Genomic DNA, 14745 nt, shown 5'->3' on the forward strand with positions numbered 1-14745 from the left:
GGAAACCAGCCGCTTCCCGTGGTAGGAATATGACTTACCCTTTTTATTATGTGCAGATGGCTAATCGCGGGACAGGTTATGTTGGACGAGGTCGGATATGGGGAGAGGGTATGGATTGGACAGGCGGAGGATTGGGTCACAGATCAGATCAGGATAATGGAAATGGCATTAGTGAGATGTTTGGACACGATAGGAGCCCTCTGCAGAGAACAAGATCTTTTCCGGGTTTACGGTAACATGACTAGAGTGAGAGAAGACAGTATGGCGAGTATTGGCCCAAGTCGTAATTGGGACCAGAGACATCAACATGATCAATCCGTTCAATCAAACCCAAGGCCAGATCAGAACCGTGCCACCAAAAGACCACAAGATCATGGAACCGAAAACACCCTGAAGCTTTTACATGACGTGATGACCGAGGCACTTGGTAACCAAGGCAGGCGTACTCAACCCCCTGAAGTTTCCAAGCTATTATCTACCATGAAGAACATTGTATCCTACAAGTTCAAAGGAGGATCCGATCCTATTGAAGCCGACAAGTGGATAACTATGATGGAGAAGAATTTTGAAGCCATGGAGTGCCTGGAGGAGTACAAGAAGAAGATCGCTGTGTACTACTTGGAAGGCGACGCCACAAGATGGTGGGACAGCGTAGACATGCAACGTGGACACACCATAACATCATGGGAGTCGTTCAAGGGAGAGTTTGAGAGGAAGTATTTTCCTCCGGAAGCAAAGCATCGATTGGAGCGCCAGTTCATGAACCTTGTTCAAGGAGATAGGCCCGTAAGGAGTTATGAGTCGGAGTTCACAAGGTTGAGGCGACATGTCTTTGATGGGCATAAAGATGAAGCAACTATGATCCGTAACTTTATGTACGGATTGAAGCCGGAGCTTGGAAGTCGTTTAGCTGGAAGCCACTTTAGCAGCTTATCGGATCTGGTAGAAAAGGCTGTTAATGTTGAGACTGTATTGGAGGCTGAAAGGAAGACCTTACCACATTCTGGTGGACACACCAAGTTTAGCCAAGGAGAAAGGCCAAATTTCAACAAGGGTCCAAAATCTTACAAAGGCAAAGGGCGAGGCTTTGGAAGCCAAGCCAACAATCGTAGTAACACTGGAGTATGTTACATATGTGATCAACCGGGACATATTTCTAAATTTTGTCCCAACAGACAACGGACTAACCAGGAAGGTTATTCATCGCTGAGGATGGAAGATGTTACTTGTTTCTTCTGTGGAAGGAAGGGCCACTATGCATCGTCATGTCCAAACAAGCCAATCCCTGCGACCCCTCTCGGGATCCGAGCTCCTCCTAGCCGTCCAGCTATTGAGCCAGCACCAAAGAAGCAAAACCTAGGAGGTAGAGTTTATGCCTTAGGTGTAGAAAACCCAGACAATGTAGGACCGTCAAGCGGTCCCATCACAGGTATTGTGGGTGCTTAACCTCCTCTTTATATTGAATGGAAATTTAGTTTTTGGAATCTAGTTAGTATGCTGGTTAGGTATAGATTTCTTGATCGCTAGGTTGCGCGTTTAGAAATTTAGGATGATGATTGATGGTTGTGAGAATTTTGATTAGTTTTTGTGATTGAGATATTGTTGATTGGGTTACTATGGCAGGAACCATACATGTTGCTGGTAAAACCACACATGTATTGTTCGACTCGGGGGCAACACATAGTTTTGTGAACCCTGAAGTAGCTGCCCGGTTTTGGTATTGTTTTGTGGTTGACAGAATAGATGTGGCCGTCTTGACCCCCGCAGACCGAACCCTTCAAGCAAATCAGTGTATCAAGAATGTTCCATTGGTAATTCAAGGCAAAGAGTTTGTGGCAGATCTGTTAGTCGTGCCTTTGAAAGGGTACGAGGTAATCCTTGGAATGGATTGGTTATCGAGCTACGGAGTTCAGATCGACTTTGGAAAAGGAAGGTTGTTGTTCAGCAGAGGTAAACGACCAGAGATGGTATACTATGGAATCAGTCCTAGTATGCCCGTGTCTTTGGTAGCAGCAATGAGAGTACAAGATTTGTTTCAAGACGGGGAAGTATATTTGGTGACCTTATCGGTTAGTGGAGGAGCCACTAATGATGAAGTTGGTCGAAGACATAGAAGTGGTCCAAGCGTTTGAGGATATCTTTGCACCACTAAAGGAATTACCTCCACCTCGGAGTAATCCCTTTACCATTACTTTGGAGCCTGAAGCAAAACCTATAGCTAAGTCACCATATCGGATGGCACCTGCGGAGTTGGCCGAGCTAAAGAAACAATTGGAGGATCTATTGGAAAAGGGATTCATCCGGTCGAGCTCTTCACCTTGGGGAGCTCCTGTGCTATTTGTGAAGAAGAAGGACGAAAGCATGAGGCTGTGTATCGATTATCGTGGTATCAACAACATCACGATAAAAGATAAGTATCCTCTTCCGAGGATAGACGAGTTGTTAGACCAACTAAAGGGAGCTAGTTGGTTTTCGAAGATTGATTTGGCATCAGGGTATCACCAAATTCCTATTGCCAAGTCAGATATTATGAAGACGGCGTTTCGGACGAGATATAGGCAGTACGAGTTTGTAGTTATGCCCTTTGGTCTCACGAACGCACCTGCGGCTTTCATGCGCTTGATGAATGAAGTGTTTCACGACTACCTTGATAAGTTCGTGATCATTTTCATTGACGACATCCTGGTGTACTCGAGAAGTAAGGAAGAGCACAAAGAGCATCTGAGACTGGTTATGGAGAGGTTACGAAATCAGAAGCTATTTGCCAAGTTCAGCAAATGCTCGTTTTGGAAGAGAGAGATAGGATTTCTGGGTCACATAGTATCAGGAGAGAGCGTGGCTGCTGATCCAGAAAAGGTCCAAGCCATACGAGAATGGCCTCGACCTACCATTGTGACAGAAGTAAGGAGTTTTCTCGGACTTACGGGCTATTATCGGAAGTTTGTTAAGGACATTTCCTCCATTGCAAAGCCTTTAACTAAACTTACCGGTAAAGGAGTTCCTTTCTTATGGGTGGAAGAAACCGAGAAGGCATTCAAGAAGTTGAAGGAAGCTCTCACGACCGCACCTGTGTTAGCTTTGCCCGAGCAAGGCAAACCTTACACGGTTTACACGGATGCTTCACGAGTTGGGTTAGGTTGTGTTCTTATGCAAAATGGGCGAGTCATTGCATATGCTTCACGACAACTACGGAAGCATGAGGATAACTACAGTACACATGACTTGGAATTAGCGGCCGTGGTGTTTGCTTTGCGAATTTGGAGATCTTACTTATATGGAGAAGAAGTGGAGGTATACACGGACCATCAAAGTCTTAAATACCTCTTCACGCAGCCAGATCTCAACCTGCGCCAGCGTAGGTGGATGGAGTTTGTGGCAGACTATGACATACGGATTCGCTACCATCCTGGTAAAGCGAATGTTGTTGCCGACGCCTTAAGTTGAAGAAAGTTGGACGCAGATTTAGAGAAAGAAGTTGAGCTATTGAACCAGGAGTTGAAACAAGTGAAGTTGGTCGTTTTGGAAGGGCAAACAAGCGAGCCATTGGGACTTCAAGCGGTGAATCAGGCCAGCTGGATTCAGAGAATTCGAGAAGAACAACTTAAGGATGAGAAGCTACTGAAGATTGCTGAAGAACTAAAAGGACAAGCCGGGCCAATTTAATGCTGGATACTACTTGGCGGAGGACGGAACCTTGCTAATTAATGGGAGGATCACGGTTCCTAAAGGACAAGGGCTGAGAGATGAGATACTAAGGATTGCACATCATTCTTTACTCAGTATCCATCCAGGAAGTTCGAAGATGTACCGAGACGTGAGAAGATACTATCATTGGACGGGCATGAAGAGATCAGTAGCACAATGGGTTGCTCAGTGTGCAACTTGTCAACAAGTCAAGGTGGAACATCAAGTTCCAGGAGGATTGTTGCAGAGTCTTCCGATACCTCAATGGAAATGGGACTCTATTTCCATGGATTTCATCCCCGGATTACCTACTGCTCCAGGTAGATCGAACAACTCGATATGGGTGATTGTGGATAGGTTAACCAAGGTCACACACTTGTTGCCTATGCAGGACACTGATAAAGTTGAAGTTTTGGCCGAGCTGTACATCGACCAAATCGTGACGTTACATGGTGTACCCTCAGACATCATCTCAGATCGCGATCCAAGGTTCATGGCATCATTCTGGGAAGCACTGCAAGAAGCCTTGGGAACTAAACTTTACAAAAGCACGGCGTTCCATCCAGAAACAGATGGCCAAACGGAGAGGACCATTAGGACCATCGAGGACATGCTGCGGATGTGTATTCTCGATTGGGCAGGAACTTGGGAGAAGCATTTACCATTGGTCGAGTTCTCTTACAACAATAGTCATCATTCGAGCATAGGTATGTCACCTTATGAAGCGTTATACGGAAGACCATGTAAAACGCCTATGTGTTGGACAGATTGGGCGAAAGAAGAATGTTTGGGTCACCTATTGTTCAGGAGACCATGATTAAACTGGAGACAATTCAGGCCAACATGAAGAAGGCTCAGGACCGTCAGAAGAAGTACGCAGACCAGTCAAGAAGAGAGGTAACTTTCGAGATAGGAGATTGGGTTTACTTGAAGGTTACAGCCCAAAAAGGGAAGGACAGATTTGGCAAGGTTGGGAAACTTGCGGTCAGATTCATTGGTCAGTACAAGATCATCGGGAAAGTTGGTGAGGTAGCTTACCGATTGGATCTGCCAGCAGATGTGCATCTACATCCAGTATTCCATGTTTCCATGCTTCGGAAACATATACGGGATCCAAGTGCTGTTGAGCACGAGGGAATCGAGGAGTTGGAGACAAACCTTACATATCCGGAAGGACCAATCAGATTAGGAGAACGGCATATTCGGAAGCTCAAAAATCGTGAGATTTCTCAAGTAAAAGTGTTCTGGGGAAGACAAAACAGGATTCATGTTACTTGGGAGGATGAAGCGAGATTTAAAACTGATCACCCAGAATTTTTCCGAGAGGACGTTGTAATGGAAAAAGGAGGCCCCTCAGAGCCTTAGAATTCGAGGACGAATTCTGTTAACGGGGGGAGAATGTAGAAACCCTTAAAAAAAAAAAAAAGAATGGTCGAGTATCCTTTGGGTGATCGAGTCGCGGACGATCAGATTGTTTTTGTCTGAACCATGAGTCAAGTATGCCGCTAGACAATGGTTAGACAATATAGTAGATTGATTCAAATGATGTTTGAAGCAAGACACTTTTGGAAGCACAACAGGAAGACCGGAAATTGGGCGAAAAACCCTAAATTTCGGTATTATGAAATTTTTTGAAGAAGCCGAAAGCTCGGTAAATATTTTTCCTCAAGATCAGAGTCCCAGTAGGGTTTATTAAAAATACTCAGGCCATCAGAACGGGTGTAGAAAAATATTTGGGATTGATAGCGGGATGAAAATTCACCGGAAAGGCCGAAATCGGCCGAATCGACCGAGAAGCTCGAGGTGGCTTGATGTGTATGTGTTCAGGACGTGGTGGCAGGCTCTTGACAGTGTGTGTGTCAAGGGAAGCAGGAGGTGTTGCAGTACATGCAACCTGTACATGCAAGTAGACATGTGCAGCACGAGGTGGAATGGCCAAGCACGAGGTGTTGCGATGCATGCGACCGAAGCATGCGGCCAGCCATGTGTGAGATGGGGTGTCGACCTGCATGCACTTCAGTCATGCAGCAGGCCATCTGGACGTGGGTGTGTCATCCTGCATGAGACTGAGGCATGCAGCCAGCCATGTGGAGCACGAGGTGGAACGGCCAAGCACGAGGTGTCGCGATGCATGCGACCGGGCCATGCGGCCAGACATGTGGAGGACGTGGTGTCAGCTTGCATGGGAGCAGGCCATGCATTCAGACAGGTAGAGGGCGTTGTGTCAGCTTGCATGTGAGCAGGCCATGCTGAAGGACATGTGGAGCACGAGGTGCCGCCGCGCATGCGTCTGGAGCCATGCGAAGCGACACACAGGCTGCCACACGGCTTGTTCCTGATTGGTTGCTGATTCCTATAAATAGGCTACGACCCCCTCTCATTTCAAACCATCCAGAACACATCAAACGTACTTCAAAACATAAAGAGAAAGCAAAGAAAGAAAGATCGAGTTTCGATAGTTTTCGAGCGATTTAGGCAGTTTTCGAGAACAGTTACTCTGCTAATTTTGAGTCAGCACTTGGAGAAAGTTCTTTTCAAGTGAAGAGAGATAAGTTCTAGTGGAGACCAGGTAAAGTGGAATTCAGTCAAGAAGAGGGTCTACTTGTGAAGGTCGGGAAAGGGTTCGGATCGCAGAAGTCGGGTTTGGGGTCAAGGCCACGGTCAACCAAAAACTGTGAGTTATAATCAACTGATTGCTGAGTTGTTTTTATGCAGGGTCCCGTTACTTGGAAGTTGGATCATGGCAGGAGGCCAGGTCTAACTGAGTAACGGTTTGAGTAGTTAATAATTGAGGTTATGTTGATTAAGTTGATAGCATGCTTAGTTATTGCTTGAGAACTTTAGTAGCATGCTAATGGTTAGGTTGATTGGTTAGTTAGCGAATGCAGAATGCTTAGATGATATCGCTAAGTTGTGGATAGTTAGGTATTCTGGAATTAGTCTTTATGCCAGATTCTGGAATGTGGTTGATTGTGTTGTGATTATTACTTGAAACCTTGTGTTATTTTTACCGGGTTTAGTATTAATCATATATTGGCCGATAGCATTTGTGTAACCCACAATGCTAGGCATATTGTGGTGAGTTAGTGTTCCTTCAGACCTCGTACCCGGCGGGTTCAAGGAAACCCCTTATTCGCTGGATCGGGAAGACTCAGACGAACGGTGTCATGTACTATGGCTGAGTATTACACGACGGTGTAATGGGGCAGTGACCCGAAGGACTGTGGGCTGTCGCGCGGTGACCCGAAGGACTGTGGGCCGCGGTCGGTTGAAAGTTCCTTCTTCTGGCCTTCGTGGTAGGAAGATAGGATATTGCCGATAGTGAAGGAGGAACATAACGTCACCAGGGCCCGAGTTTGATATATATATATATATTAAATCGTGTTTTGGGTTGTTAAACCCTGGTTTAAATCAAGTTTGAGTTTGGCGATGAGCTAGTAATTAGCATAATGCTAGTTATCTTGCTTTCCTTTACCGCTGCGTATTTCAGATATTGCTTATTGTTATTGAATTGTGTTGTTAGGTGAACCTCTCGCTTTAGATTGTTTGGGGTGGGATAGCGAGGGGTTGTATTTGTTAGTTGGGGATTGTAACTCGCTGAGTAATGCTAGATTACTCACTCCTCACTCGTTGTTGTTTTCAGGTGACCAGTAGTGAGCTTGTAGAAGGCGCGGGAGGCTAGGCTGGCAGGTGTAGATTTGCATCTTCTTGCTTAAGACGCTTTCAGACTATAAGTATGTACTTTCGCTTTCTTGGCATGCCACCAGTTGTATAATATTTTGTGTATTGTAAACCAGATATTATATAAAATAAATAAAGCGAATGTTTTATGCAAATGCCTTGTTGTTCTGATATTAGCTTGTCCAAGCTAACACAACGTCAGATTAGAGTACGGGTTGAGAAGCCTTAGGCTTTTGTCTGACGGGATGTGTTAGTGGGTGGCTGGCCTAGTTACGAATTGCACCTTTTGTAACTTTGGCTGGATTGCCCGTTAACCCATCTTGTAGCACTCCTGAACCTTGGTAGACGGTCGGGCCGTCGGTCATGTTCTTGTTTGATTGTTGGCCGGTGGTTCGACATATGCCTAGAACGGTTTGGGGGTGTTACAAACGGGGTGTTAGGTTTTTTGGTGGTCGCGTTCGGACAATTTGTTAGTATTATCGTCGAATTTTAACTTTTGCGACGTCTCGCAGTTGTTTCGGGGATTATACGTGTATCTTTGCGTGTTTGAAAGATGATAATTTTACGATTTTTGGACCGGATGAGGCCGCAGATAAGAGTCTTAATGTTTCCAGGCGTGTCCTGAAATTTTTTTGTGTTTAACTGAAGCGTATAAAGGAGCAACGTAGATTGTAGTAAAAGTTTTTGAAGTTTCTAAAAACTCGATTACAATAATGAAGATTTTTCTAAGTGGGAGTATACGAGTATATGCACCCACTCCCCCCCCCCCTTTTTAGAGAGGGGGATAGCTGAACTTGTCTTTTGACGAGCTGCCTACATACCCCTTTCGAGGATCAAGCCATCTCGTAGTTCTATTTCATGCAGCAAGTGTTTTTACTCGGTGGTAGATGTCGCGATGTCCGCCTTGACCATGTCGATCGTGGCTGGGTCAACGCTATTTTCCGGATGTTCCGGTTGAGTTGTAGCGTGGGCTTCGGACTCGTGTCGAGTTTCGACGTCCGATGCGTTTGCGTCGGTAGACGATTTTAATTTGTCTTTTCTTGGGGTGTTTTTGGCCGAAGATCGATCTATCTTCGTGCGTTTGCCTTTTGCAGTTGCAGAAGTCGTGATTTTCCTTAACTTGTGCTCTGCGAGGAAGCATAACCACGACTGTTTTGGCATCCCCAGATAGCCGCGACTCCGCTTGGGGTTGGAAATTTGAGACCCAGATGGTAGGTCGACAGAACTGCTTGCATGGCGTTGAGCCATGGGGTTCCCATGATCACGTTGTAGATAGTGGGATGATCGACTACCGCGAACTCGATGATTTTTGTGATCTCCTTGGCCATGACTGGCAACTGGATCGATCCAAGAGTCATCGATACTTCGCCTGAAAAACCCGTGAGCGGTTTTGGCGTCGGAATTACTTCTCCGAGTTTGATGCTCATCCGCTTGAGAGTGTCGCGGAAGATTACATTGACCGTGCTTTCCGTGTCGACGAGTACCCTTCCAACTTCTAAGTCTCGTAAGACGAGATCTATGACGAGCGGGTCGCAGTGAGGTTGATCGATGCTGCCGGCTTCCTCCTTTGTGAAGGTGATCGAGCAATTTTGGCCATCTCGACTCTGCCTTATGTCGATAAGCCTTGATGGCCGACACAGTATTGCTGCAGTATTGTGATCCTCCGATGATCATATTGACTCTGCGACGATTGTTATCGTTCCCCTTGTCGTCCGGCCTCATTCCGCGTTTATCCCCAGGCTGGTTTCGTTGGGGGGATTTTTCAGCGGGCGGATTTCTATCCGTCTTTGGAGGGCGATCAGAATCGAGGATGAGGTCCTTGACGCTAGTTACTTCCGAGAGCTCTCCAGCGAGTAGCTTCGCGGCTAGTCTTGCTCCCAAGACTTTGCAGTTGGTGGTGGAGTGTCCTCGGGACTGGTGGAACTCGCAGAAGGTGTTTTCGTCATACCCTTGATTACGAGTCCATGTGTTGCCCGTACTTGTCATTACGAGAGTTCTTCTTTCTCCCTTTCGGATCCACGTCCTTCGAGGATGGTCTTGACGCCTTATGTTTTTGCGATAAGACTTTAGTTTCTTCCTCGACTATGATGTAGTCCGTCGCTTTGTGGAAGGCGTCCTGGATCGTTCGCGGTTTGTTGAGAGTTATCCACTTTCTGAATTTCGACTTGTACCAGAGCGTCTTTCTCAGCGCATCGATGGCCACTTTGTCGCTTATCCCGCTGACCCTGGACATTATCAGCTTGAACCGACTGGTAAACTCACAGAGGGTTTCGTCTTCCCTCTGGGAGAGACTCCAGAGAGCAACATCGGAAGTTTCTCTGTTTATGAATACAGAGTATTGTTTGAGAAAATTCGATGCGAGCTGTCGGAAACTCCCGATGGTGTTGCGACGAAGGCGCGCGAACCATTCGAGCGCTGCTCCTTCCAGATTTTCGACAAACAGGCGGCAGTAACCGGCATCCTTTTCGCCGTCCTTCAGTCTAGCTCTTCCCATCGCGATGTGGAAAGCCTGAAGGTGCGCTCTTGAATCGGCCGTACCATCTTACTTCGGTACTTTGATTTTTCCCTGATCGGACACCCTCATGTCCGAAATGCGACTGGTAAAAGGGGTCTTCTGAGCTCGTTCCAGCAGTCGATCGATTTTGGGGGCAGCACTAGTAGCATGATGGATTTGAGACTTTACGGCCCTCACTTCCGCCGCAGTCTTGGTGATGTAGTCGCAAAGATTGCGGATATCCGATGTCTCGTCAGTAGATTTCCGAGCCTGTCGGTGTTTACTGCAAGTGAGCTCGGTTTGCCTTTCGGCCAGCTCCTCTTGTTCGTTAAAATAGGCGATTTCCTCTTCTTCCGTCATTGGTTTTTCGAACGAGGAGCCTTCCCGAGCAGATCGGCTCCTGGTCCTTCTTTAATGTCTGTCGACGTCCTCGTCGGTGTCGTTGGAGACATCGCTAGGATCCAGGTCACTGTGTTCGGCTTCGTTATCCTCCGAGTCCTTTGCAAGGGGCGGAAGACTTTCAGGGTTCCCCTTTTCGATGGGAGATTTCTCGCTAGGGTTTTGACCAGAAGGTCGTTCCCGCGCGACTCCAGATCTATCGAGTGGGGTAGCGAAGTCGAGCCTCTTCCCGTGGATTTTGGTGGTTCCGCGGGGATGGATTGCTTGAGTCCTCGCTGTTAAGGTTTCAACCTGTTTGGTCAAGGTGTTCACGAGCTTATCCTGTTTTTCCGACCTTTTCTCATAGGTGGCGAACATCTTTTTAAACTCCTCAAGCGTCGCAGCGTTGGCTTGTGCGTTGGCCGCGGATACGTCCGCTGCTGGAGTGTGGAGATCGGTGCCGCTGCCTCTGTTAAGAGGAGTTTACACGTTATCCGCGTCGTTAGTTGACATGTCTGATTGAGAGTGATGTGGCTTTTGCGGGTTAGATTGATCCGTACCCCCCCCCTCCTTCTAGCGCCAAACTGTGGGAACCGAAATTCGCACTGTCGATTTCCGTTTAAATAAGGAAACTAGGAAAACCCTAATTTCCTAGAGGACCCGGATATCTGCTAATTACCACACGTCAAGCAATCAGAACACGAGAATAACAACGATAAAGTATAAGAAATCAAAAAAGAGAGCAAAGAAGATCTTATTCCGAATTTGCGTATGAGCGTTTACAACAAGGTATAAGCCTGGGCTCGAGAGCTGTCGGCGAGATTCCTAGTTCTAGCAACCCTAAGACGCCTAAACCTAATTGAGTCGCAGCTCGAAATAACAAAAACGGAAAAATGTCTAAATTGCTCTAAGTGCTAAGTTTGCTCTAAAAAAGTTCTCCTCCATGCTCCTCGCCTAGGACTCCTTATATACTAGCTCCAAGGTTGGTTTACGCATTTACTCTTCTGCCCTTAAGCCGTCATAGCATAAACTTGACATTTATCCTTCCTTGTGGGCCAAGCGTAAACCGTGCTGTGGTTTACGGGCTTTTAGTTAAGAAATCGTAGGATGGGCCTGGAGTCGTGTTTTAGGTCCCTTTGGGCCGTCTTCCGACTCGACACGTTTATTACGATTTCTTTCGATAAAGAACGAACTTTCCGCGGTTTCTAATCCGCGAAGTTTGATCGATGATTTAGAATAGCGGAAAACATGGGCTGAGCTTGTTACGGTCTTTGGGAGATAGCATTTGAAGGTTTGACGAGAATGCATAAACTGGTGTCGTATCGATGTTCAGAAGAGCCCGGTCGCTACGCAACGACCAAACTTTGGCTCGAGCCGGTTGCTACGTAGCGACCGAGCGGGATGAGCACTCGGTCGCTACCTAGTGACTGAGCTTTGGCCTGAGCTCGGTCGCTACGTAGCGACCGAGCGGGACGAGCGCTCGGTCGCTACGTAGCGACCGAGCTTGGCCGAGCTTGGTCGCTACATAGCGACCAAGCGGGACGATCGCTACGTAGCGACCGAGCTTTGGCTCGAGCTCGGTCGCTACGTAGCAACCGAGCGGGACGAGTGCTCGGTCGCTACATAGCGACAGAGCGGGACGATTGCTCGGTCGCTACGTAGCGACCGAGCTTTGGCTCGAGCTCGGTCGCTATGTAGCAACCGAGCGGGTCGGATGTTTGGTCGCTGCATGGCGACCAAGATCGGCTCGGACTTGGTTGTGACGTAGTGACCGGACAGCGTGTATGTGCAGTAGGTACGCAACGATCGAGCTTGGTTTGTTTGCTTCCAATCTTCGAGGATACTTCTTCGTAAAAAATTCGTATTGGTTATTTTTTACGAAAATTATATCTGTCTTTTTACTATCTCTTTCGGAAATGTGATTTCCGAGGGTTTTCGGGTGATAATTCCGTCGTGATCGTTTTTTGACCCCAACATCCATCAGTACACATATCAGCGCGTTGGTCCTTGGACTCAGCATGCTGACCCTTCCCGTGGACTGTTCGCGTGATTTTGGCCCACGTGGGCTGTCTGTTCAGTACACAAAGGACGTCCGTAGGTGTCCGCCAGCACACACAGGACATCTGGGGCTGTCCGTGTGTGTCTATGTGTGTTCGTCTGTGTCCGTCAGCACACACAGGACGTATGTGGCTGTCCATCAGTACACATATCAGCACGTTGGTCCTTGGACTCAGCACGCTGGCCTTTTTCGTGGACTGTTTGAGTGATTTTGGCCCACGTGGGCTGTTTGTTCAGTACACACAGGACGTCCGTGGGTGTCCGCCAGCACACACAAGACTTCTGTAGCTGTCCGTGGCTGTCTGTCAGCACACACTGGACATTTGTGGCTGTCTGTGTGTTTCCGTGTGTGTCCGTGTCTGTCCGTCAGCAAATACAGGACGTCTGTGGCTGTCCGTCTGTGTCCATGTGTGTCCGTCAGCACACACAGGATGTCTGTGGCTGTCCATCAGTACACATATCAGTGCGTTGGTCCTTGGACTCAGCACGCTGACCCTTCCCGTGGACTGTTCGAGTGATTTTGGCCCACGTGGGCTGTCTGTTCAGTACACCCAGGACGTCCGTGGGTGTCCGCCAGCACACACAGGACGTCCGTGTGTGTCCGTCTGTGTCTGTCAGCACACACAGGGCATCCGTGGCTGTTCGTGTCTGTCTGTGTGTGTCCGTCAGCACACACAGGACGTCCGTGGCTGTCCATCAGTACACATATCAGCACGTTGGTCCTTGGACTCAGCACGCTGGCCCTTCCCGTGGATTGTTTGGGTGATTTTGGCCCACGTGGGCTGTCTGCTCAGTACACACAGGACGTCCGTGGGTGTCCGCCAGCACACACAGGACGTCCGTGGCTGTCTGTGGCTGTCCATCAGCATACACATGATGTTCGTGGCTGTCTGTGTGTGTCCGTGTGTGTCTGTGTGTGTCCGTGTGTGTCCATCAGCACACACAGGACGTCCGTTGGGGTCCGTTAGCACAGACAGGACATCCATGTGTGTCCGTCAGCCCACACAGGACGTCAATTGCTGTCCGTGTGTGTCCGTCAGCACACACAGGACGTCCGTGGCTGTCCATCAGTACACATATCAGCACATTGGTCCTTGGACTCAGCACGCTGGCCCTTCCCATGGACTGTTTGGGTGATTTTGGTCCACGTGGGCTGTCTGTTCAGTACACCCAGGACGTCCGTGGGTGTCCGCCAGCACACACAGGACGTCCGTGTGTGTCCGTCTGTGTCCGTCAGCACACACAGGATGTCCGTCGCTGTCCATCAGTACACATATCAGCACGGTGGTCCTTGGACTCAGCACACTGGCCCTTCCTGTGGGCAGTCTGTTCAGTACACACAGGACGTCTGTGGGTGTCCGTCAGCACACACAAGACGTCCGTGTGTGTCCGTCAGCACACACAGGACGTCTGTGGCTGTCCGTGTGTGTCTGTTTGTGTCCATCAGCAGACACAGGACGTTCGTGGCTGTCCATCAGTACACATATCAGGACGTTGGTCCTTGAACTCAGCACGCTAACCCTTCCCGTGGACTGTTTGGGTAATTTTGGCCCAAGTGGGCTGTCTGTTCAGTACACACAGGACGTCCGTGGGTGTCCGCCAGCACACACAGGACGTTTGTGGCTGTCTGTGGCTGTACATCAGCAAACACAGGATGTCCGTGGCTGTCCGTGTGTGTCCATGTGTTTCCGTTAGCACACACAGGACGTCCGTGTGTGTCCATGTGTGTCCGTCAGCACACACAGGACGTCCGTGGCTGTCCATCAGTACACATATCAGCACGTTGGTCCTTGGACTCAGCACGCTGACCCTTCCTGTGGACTCTTCGGGTGATTTTGGCCCACGTGGGCTGTCTGTTCAGTACACACAGGACGTCCGTGGGAGTCCGCCAGCACACACAGGACGTCCGTGGCTGTCCGTGTGTGTTCGTGTGTGTCTGTCTGTGTCCGTCAGCACACACAAGTCGTCCATGGCTGTTCATCAGTACACATATCAGCACGTTGGTCCTTGGACTCAAGACGCTGGCCATTCCTGTGGACTGTTTGGGTGATTTTGGCCCACGTGGGCTGTCTGTTCAGTACACACAGGACGTCCGTGGGTGTCCGCCAGCACACACAGGACGTCTGTGGCTGTCCGTCAACACACACAGGACGTCTGTGGCTGTCCGTGTGTGTCCGTGTATGTCCGTCAGTACACACGGGACGTTTGTGGGTGACCGTCAGCACACACAGGACGTCTGTGTGTGTTCGTCAGCACACACATGACGTCCGTGGCAGGCCGTGTGTGTCCGTCAGCACACAGAGGACGTCTGTGGCTGTCCATCAGTACACATATCAGCACGCCGGTCCTTGGACTCAGCACGCTGACCCTTCCTGTGGACTCTTCGGGTGATTTTGGCCCACGTGGGCTGTCTGTTCAGTACACACAGGACGTCTGTGGGTGTCCGTCAG

The 14745-nt window shown here is 48.7% G+C and overlaps 1 protein-coding gene across 1 annotated transcript; it reads left to right on the plus strand.

Moving 5' to 3' along the window:
- Positions 1-4497: 4497 nt before the first annotated feature.
- On the plus strand, positions 4498-5049 carry LOC125596619. Its single transcript, XM_048771706.1, has one exon. It carries the CDS (start codon positions 4498-4500, stop codon positions 5047-5049), a length of 552 nt encoding a protein of 183 aa, XP_048627663.1.
- The last annotated feature ends 9696 nt before the right edge of the window (positions 5050-14745 follow it).

This window comes from Brassica napus, unplaced genomic scaffold, assembly GCF_020379485.1.
Source record: "Brassica napus cultivar Da-Ae unplaced genomic scaffold, Da-Ae ScsIHWf_1245;HRSCAF=1778, whole genome shotgun sequence".
Taxonomy (NCBI): Eukaryota; Viridiplantae; Streptophyta; class Magnoliopsida; order Brassicales; family Brassicaceae; genus Brassica; species Brassica napus.

Coding starts and splice junctions, on each gene's coding strand:
- LOC125596619 (XM_048771706.1), top strand. CDS start 4,498: ATGATTAAACTGGAGACAATTCAGGCCAACATGAAGAAGGCTCAGGAC.